This window comes from Pogoniulus pusillus, chromosome 17 (assembly GCF_015220805.1).
Source record: "Pogoniulus pusillus isolate bPogPus1 chromosome 17, bPogPus1.pri, whole genome shotgun sequence".
NCBI classification, from domain to species: domain Eukaryota; kingdom Metazoa; phylum Chordata; class Aves; order Piciformes; family Lybiidae; genus Pogoniulus; species Pogoniulus pusillus.
The window spans coordinates 24,670,099-24,677,692 of NC_087280.1; the positions used below are offsets into that span (position 1 = coordinate 24,670,099).

General features: G+C 52.9%; 1 protein-coding gene across 6 annotated transcripts in view; it reads left to right on the top strand.

Annotated features, from left to right (window-relative positions):
- ARNT2 (aryl hydrocarbon receptor nuclear translocator 2) overlaps positions 1 to 7,164 on the top strand; it is a 94,590-nt gene extending 87,426 nt beyond the window's left edge. For all 6 annotated transcript variants that reach the window (XM_064158135.1, XM_064158136.1, XM_064158138.1 and 3 more), the window contains 2 exons: positions 716 to 852; positions 2,783 to 7,164. In XM_064158135.1, coding sequence (XP_064014205.1) covers positions 716 to 852; positions 2,783 to 2,881 — 236 coding nt within the window. In that variant the 3' untranslated portion in view covers positions 2,882 to 7,164. The remainder of the gene's footprint in view (positions 1 to 715; positions 853 to 2,782) is intronic.
- Positions 7,165 to 7,594: the final 430 nt, after the last annotated feature.

Here is a 7,594-nt window from a genome sequence, read left to right on the forward strand (position 1 = left end):
GACTAGTTAGAAGGAATCCATCTCTCTGAGATCCTCTTTTACAGCGTGTTTACCATCACTTTGCTGTTTGCATTACTCTCTGAAATGTACCTGGCTACAGACTCTTAAGAAGCCATCACCACAATACCAGGACAGCAGTTTGCTGTAAGCTGCATGTTAAAGGAATCATTTTGCAGCTGTAATATTGGAGGGCAAGACAGGACAACATTCTGCAATTAATAAAGCAGTGGCTCCTCCTAATACAGCCAGGCTAAGGCTGCTGTCTGTTGATCTTCTTGTTCGTACATCTGCTTACAGAGTCTTGTGTCTGCTTTAGATGCTTCTCCACGAGCAGGCAGCTGTGCAGCCACTGCTCTGCGAGGTTTAGTCTTTCAGAGAGGAAGAGCCTTCAGGCAGTGCAGTTTCCAAGTTAGATGTCAAATACGCCCTATTAGTGACTAAAAAGTGGTGGGGGAAGGCTTGAGTGTTGTCTTCCCGTGCCTGGTTTATGGTGTGGCTTTGGCTGTTGGCCGTTTGTCTGTGCAGCTGTGGCAGTGAGCTTTGCTCTGGGCTCAGCCTGGGCCCTGCAGCCTCCAGCCCGCAGCAGCAGGGAATTGCTTGGGGCCGCTTTCTGAGATCCCCTGCAGACACAGGCACTGATGGGTGAAGCCTCCACAGCAGACAGGCATTCTGAAGGAGCTGCTCTCTGACCTCTGCCCTTTCTCCCCCTGGCCAGCTGAAGGTGGCCAGAGCAGCAGCCAGTTCCAGGGGAGGCCTTCGGAAGTGTGGTCCCAGTGGCAGAGCCAGCATCACAACCAGCAGAGTGGCGAGCAGCACTCGCACCCCCAGCCCAGCCAGACCGAGGTCTTCCAGGTGAGGAGGGCTCAGCCAGCTCAGAGGCCCCCAGGCAGCTGTTCTCTGAGCTGAAGAGCCACGGCTCTCAGTGCCTGCGGTGCTAGTGGGGCTGTGGGCTGGCACTAACTACAACTGAGCTAGTTTTGTTTCCTGCACCCTGCACTTAGCCTTCTGTGTTTCCAGGGAAGCCAGGAAACAGTCACAGAATCACAGAATGACAGGGCTTGGAAGGGACCTCTTGAGATCATCAAGTCCACCTCCCCTGCCAGAGCAGGGTCACCTACAGCAGGCTGCATCCAGGATGGTCTCTAAAATCATAGTCACATCCAGTCAGCCATCAACGTAGTTCTCTGTGATAGTTGCAGCAGGAAGGAAAAGGCCACAGCCACAGAAATGCCTTCAAAGAGATGGGAACCTGAAGAGGTGTGGACAGCTACACCTTCCCCTGGCTGGGTAGGAGTGTGGGAAAACAGAAACTGAGTGCAAGGGTTAGTCAGGAGATGAAGGCTGACCCTGGCAGCCATGGACCCTCTGTCAGCACCACCAGGGGGGTGCTCCGGAGTCCTCAGATGGATTTTAATCTATATTTTGGGGTAACATCTTAGTGCACAGCAGCTCTCAGTAGCTTTCCCTTCACAAAGCAGATCCTGAGAGCTTCCTTCTTTGCTCTTCAGGTTTTGCTTTGTTGTAAGGATGATGAACCATGCCTGGCTTTCAGTAGGAGCTTGTTGTGGTAAGGACTGCAGGAGATCCTAGTGTAAGCTCTGCTTTGCTCAGCAAGGGATAGCTTTCCCTTGTGGCTTTGGTCTCCAGCTAAGAGGAAAGGTTGAGCATTTTTTTGAAGCCTCAAGACACGTGAGAGCAATTCCAATGAAATCTCATTTCTCCTGGAAAGCTCCTGCTATTTCCTCTGCCTTTGAACGTGCCTGAAGGCTGCTTGTGCATCTCGTTGGCTGTGCTGCATGTCCAGGCTTCAGCTCCTCCAAGGATGAAGAGCAGTCATGACATTCACCTGCAGAGTGCTGGTTAGAAGGACGCAAGAGGCTCCCTAGAGCCATGCTGCTACAGAAGAGCTCCTTTCTAAGGGTGCAGCTGTGAGGTGTTGGACACCTCCCAGAGCTGGGTGCAGTTCTGGGCCTCAGTACAAGAAGGACATTTTGGTGCTGGAGCTGGTGCAGAGAAGAGCAACTAAGTTGGTGAAGGGCCTAGAGGTTGAGGCTGATGAAGAGTGACTGAGGGAACCGAAACTGTTTCATCTGAGGAAGAGAAGGCTGAGGGGAAACTTCATTGCCCTCCACAACCACCTGAAAGGACAACAGAGAGATGCTGGTCTCTTCTCACAGGGAATTAGTGCTAGAACAAAAGAGGATGGCCTCAGACTGCACCAGGGGAGGTTTAGGCTGGACACTGGGAAAATGTTTCCACTGCAGGAGTGGTCAGGCACTGGAACAGGCTGCCCAGGGAGGTGATGGAGTCTCCATCTCTGGAGGTGTCTAAAGGTCGTTTTAGATGTGGTGCTTGGGAATACAGTTTAGGGGTGACCTTGGTAGAGCAGGGTTAGTGGTGGGACCAGATGGTCTCAAGGGTCTCTTCCACCCTGAATGATTCTGTGATTCTGTTCTGTGCAGCCAGAGAGTTCTCTTCCCCGGATGTGTAGCTCACCTTCCGAGGGAATGTGTCAGCCTGGGACAGGCATGGGACAGCTCAAATGTGCCTTCTCCAGAGGAGCAACCCCAGACCTTTGTGCTGCTCAGGTCCCACCTCCTCTGCAGCAGTGCTCCAGTGGAACACGAATAACACAGCAACCCTAGCCCTGCCCTGCACAGGGCTGGTTCCACCCTGTCTGCCTGGGCTGTGGCCTTCCCTGGGTGCAGAGTGCCAGGCAAGCGGGCAGCGCTGGCGGCGGTGCCGTGCAGCAGTGACACTGTGCTCTCTCCTTGTCCCACAGGACATGCTGCCCATGCCGGGGGACCCGACGCAGGGCACAGGCAACTACAACATCGAAGACTTTGCTGACCTGGGCATGTTCCCACCCTTCTCTGAGTAGCCTGGCGAGCAGAGGGAAGTTCTCCACGGCCGCCTGGGTGTAGTTTTGGCTCCGCTGTTCCCTGTGTCGCGTCTGTGTAGCAGCTCCTAAAGCCGAGGACACGTCTCCGGTGCTCCATAGCGGTGTAGGCCTTGCTCTCTGCTCCTCGGTGCCGACAGAGGAGCTCCAGCGCAGCTTACAGGTCATTGACAGCTCCATCTTGGGTTTTGTTCTCTTTACTTTTATTGCCATCTACCTCAGAGATGAAAAACTTTGCTTGACTTCAAAAACAAAAGATATCTCTGAGTCGTGAGGATGTGAATGTGAGCAAGAGCTGCTGCTGTGCTGCAGCAGCCGAAGGGGTGGCACAGACTGACAGAGAGGTGGGGCAGAGTCCTGGTACAGTGCCTACCACTCCATTTCGATGCCTTGCTTTAAGCTTGCGTTTCTGGGAGCAGACCGAACCTTCTCTTTTCTTTGCTTCTTGTAGTTGTTAGGTCACTTTGAATGTGAGATGAAGCGGTGTGGCGTAGGCCTGTCTCTGCCTCTCCTCAGCGGCCCTTGCCTGCACGCTTGGTGCTGTCTGCCTGCCTGGTGCTGCAGGAGTGCCCCCTGCGCTGGCGGCTTTGCCTCTGCCAAGAGGCCGTGCTGGTGTGTCCTGCAGAGGCTGGCCACACGGGAGGAGAGTTTAGGTACCGTGGCGTCTCCATCGCTTCACCTAGGTGTTCTTACTTGGAATTCAGGTGGTTCTCTGCTCAGAACAAACATTTGCCTACATAAGCTATTAGTCTGGTTTTGCACTGAATTGAGGCTGTAACTCGGTACACTGCTCTGGCTGCTCTAATCTCTGCTGCCCCTGCTTCCCCGGAGCACTGCCTGCCACAAAGGACTGTAAACACCTCCATCAGCTGCACTTCCCGGCTGCGACCTGCCTTGTTATGCTGTTAAACCTCACATTCTAACAGCGCAAGGTGGTGACCTGTTGCTAGGAAATCATTCCAGCTCGTTTGCTGCTAGCAGTGAGCTGCTTTTGTAGTGTGTGATTGCTTTAGAGTGAGCTGGTGACACATCTCAGTTGGACTCTGGTCTACCGTGTCCACAGTGGTAACTTGAACTTGTGCTTGGATTCCCGAGCAAGCATTTCTGCTAAACCCTCTCAGCCCCATTCTGCTAAAGAGGAGATTTTCAGCTTACCAAGTATGTGCAGGCTTCTTGGTTGTTGAGAGTGCTGTGTGCTTCCCTGCAGAGGGAAGTCCATCACCTTCCTCTTGGGCTAGTCACCTGCCATGTATCTTCATCAGCACCATGGGAGGAAGTTTGTTGCTCAGTATTTCAGATGCATGATGGGTTGGGCTGAGGGCCAGCATTTTCATCCAGATCATTTCACCTGGAATGGGAGGAGAAGGAATTGATGATGAGGACAAAAACAGAGTTCCCATGTGCAGTCTGTTCATCATCTTTGAGGCTGGATAGTGGTAGCCAGCCCTCGCAGAGGAAGAAGGGGACAAATTCCCTCAACATCTGCATATCCAGGGGCCATCACAGACCTTGAAACAGCAAGGCCAGGGCACACCCCTGTCCACAGCCATTCTTAGACCTCAGAGCACTAAGATCTGCCTTCTAATAGCTCCTCTTGACTTCTAGAGTGCCCCTGGGAGGAGACTGTGTGCACATTCTGCAGTCAGAGGAGCACCCTGGGAAGCAGGCAGACCCCTGTCCTGCAGTCTGCTCTGGCTGCACAGGTTTCTTGCTGGTAAGCAATGCAGGCAGCTGGGCTACAGCAAACATGGCCAGGAAGGTGTCTTTGGCAGCCATATGGTGGTGTTGCCATCTGATGTGGCCTTCCTGGCCTCTCTGCCAACAGCCTGGCATTTCAGTGTCCAGAAAGAGTCCTTCCTGCTGTTTCTCTCACTAAACCTGGGACCAATCTCTTACCCTGTATGCAAATGGGGCTGGGGGCCTCTTTTTGTAGGACATTTTGTGTATCTCTAGGTGCAGTAGTGGAGAGGCCTCAGATCTCCTGCTCTGTACTTGGCTGACCAAAATCATGCTGAGAACAACCAACCTCTCCTTGTATCTCTTCCCTCCCGGGGGCAGGAAAAGCCCTTCCTTGGTTAGCAAGCCACCTGCTTACACACTGCTCCCTTACAGAAATGCATGCCCAGCCTCCTGGAGCCTTCTGCCTTCCTGCTTGCTGCTCACATGAGTGGCTGCTCTTGGACTTAGGCAGGCAAAGCTCTGCTGTCCCAGCAGGAAAGGTGCCTGGGTGCTGAGCAAGGTGGCAGCTTTGCAGAGCAGGGCATGCCTTCAGAAGGGGCTCATCACCAGGGGAGCGGGCAGAGGATGAGCAGTTTGTATGGATGAGCAGAGGACACCATCAGTTCTCCAGTGCTCTGGCAGATGTTGCTTCACACGGTGAAGAAGCGCTGGAGAAAGGCTGTTCCTGCTTTGCTTTGCCCAGCAAGCTGCTCAGAGCAGATTTACAATTCACTTCAGTTCCTGATTTCAACCTAAGAATAAGATTTTTAAAGTAGTTTTCCTTCTCCTAATGTCAGTGATGATTGCTTCCGTAGTGTGTCGTGGGGGTTGTGCCACTGCAGGAGCCTTTTCCTGTGCCAAATGGCTCATGCAGTCCGAAGGGCGCTTTTAGCAGCTCCCCTGCACACCTCTGCTTCTGCTGGGGGCTTTCACTGCCGTGCTGTTGGGTTTCTAAGCCTGCAGGCCTGAGGCGTCAAAGCATGGACTGCTGCTGCCTTGCAGCCCTCTCCTGCCTCTCTGGAGGCGAGAGGGGATGTCTGCTCTGTTAAGGGGCAGTCCAGATAGTGCCAGGTTTGGCTTGTGAGCTGTTCTCGTCCCCCACTGCTGTTCTGTCATCCCGAGCTAGTGCTTTCCTTGGCATTCCCACCCTTCCTTCCGTCCCTCCCACTCTCAGCCATCCCACCTCTGCAGTGCTGTCCCACACCCAGATGGGAGGCGCTGGGCTGTGGGGAGGGAGCCCTGAGCGAGCTGCAAGCTTGGCAGCTCTGTGCAGGCTCAGCATGTTCTGCTGCTGCCACAGCCGCGGCCCAGGTCCTGTGGCCAGAGCAGCTGTCCTGGATCTTTTGTACCCTGTTTGGTTCCTACAGCAGCTTCCTTGCCCTGCAGCCGAAGCTGTGCAGTGCATTTGCAGTGCTGACCTTTGTGCTCCATGCCCTTGGTGTAGCTTTGCTGGCACGCTGGCTGCCCGTGTCCAGCGTCCCACAGTGGTGGACTCCTCCTTCCTTTCCCGGTGTTGAAGCTGGAAGTGAAGCTGAGATTGCTGATCAAACCGTGCTGCAAGCACAGGGTGTCTTGGAACTGAGTCTTCCGGGGGTTAAACTGGTGGAGCAAGAAACTGCAAGTGGTCATAAAGGCTTGAGGGAGTTCTTTCAGTGAGCAGCTGAGAAGGTGTTAGCTACTGAACTGCTTACGCTCAGTCACCCCGAGTCTAACAGGGGGCTCCCTCACACTGCTTGTGCAAAGTGCTGCTGGTAGTTCCTATGGTGATGCTTTAACCAGATCGTTCCATTTGTAGCTCTGTTGCCTTCTTTTCTGTTGCAGTCCCCTATGAAAGTGTAAATAGTCCCTGCAGTACTGCCTTCTGAACCCTGCACTGCTGTTGGCACAGTGCTCCATAGTGTGGGACTTAGCCAGTTGCTATGACATATATTTTTATACGTGGGTGTACTCTCTCCGGGAGGGTACTAGAGCCATTTGGTGGTGAATGCCTTACCAGTCTCATCCTGCTGTTGCTCTTCGTTTGCAAGGTATTGAGTGGACTAATTTCTAGTTCAGATATTTTCACTTTTCCTGGCAGTGCTCAAGTTTGGCTTTGGGTGATTTATTTTGTTTTGCCAGAGCCCCATTTTTCACAGTTGTTAGCTGTCAGGAGAATGTGGGCTCGGTTTGGTTTCTGTTCGTGGAGCAAAGAGAAGGTGATGGCATCTCACTGTCTTTGAAAGGTCAGGCTTTGCCTGCTCTGAACTGGAGTGCGTTTCGTGGAGCTGATGACTGTGGGCATTGATTACTTTGTGTAGATTAACGGGCTTTAAAAAATCAAATGAAACAACTCCAAAAATGGGCTTCTGTCACTCTTAGGCACTTGGTTATGTATCTGTTGAAACTCTTCCTATTGGTGTGAAATTGTGCTGTGGATAAAGTGTATTTTGTACTGCTGGATGTTCTATATTTATGACTAACGAGTACAGAATCAGTTGTGTGTCTGTATAACTAATAACTGCCTTTTTAAAGCTCATGCAAATAAATCTGGCATCAGCTGTTGGTAACCCCTCTGTGTCCAAGAGTGACTGATGTGTGCCGTGGCCACCGTCCAGGAGGAAGCTGCCCTGAGTGGGAAGATCAAAGGAGCTGCTGAACTCTCCTCCTGTGCCAGGTGGTTCCCTCTCTATCTGCCTGCTGCAGAGGCTGCTCAGGGGGAGCAGGAGAGGAATGGCACTTGGAGATCTCAGAAGTTCCAAGAGAACATCCATCAAGAGCCCTGATCTGCTGGGCACACTGAGGTGTGTGGGCTGCTGGCTGCACTGCAGAGACTTTCACTGATCAGAAGTAGTTCACACCCCGGAGCCGTTCTCCTTCCCCTCGCTGGGGTGCTGAGGCAGTGCTTGCTTTGTCCACCTTTCATCTCACTGCTCCAAGTTAAACGCTGCTCATGTCCTTCCCACAGGTGTTGGTGACCCTTCCAGACTTCATGCCAAG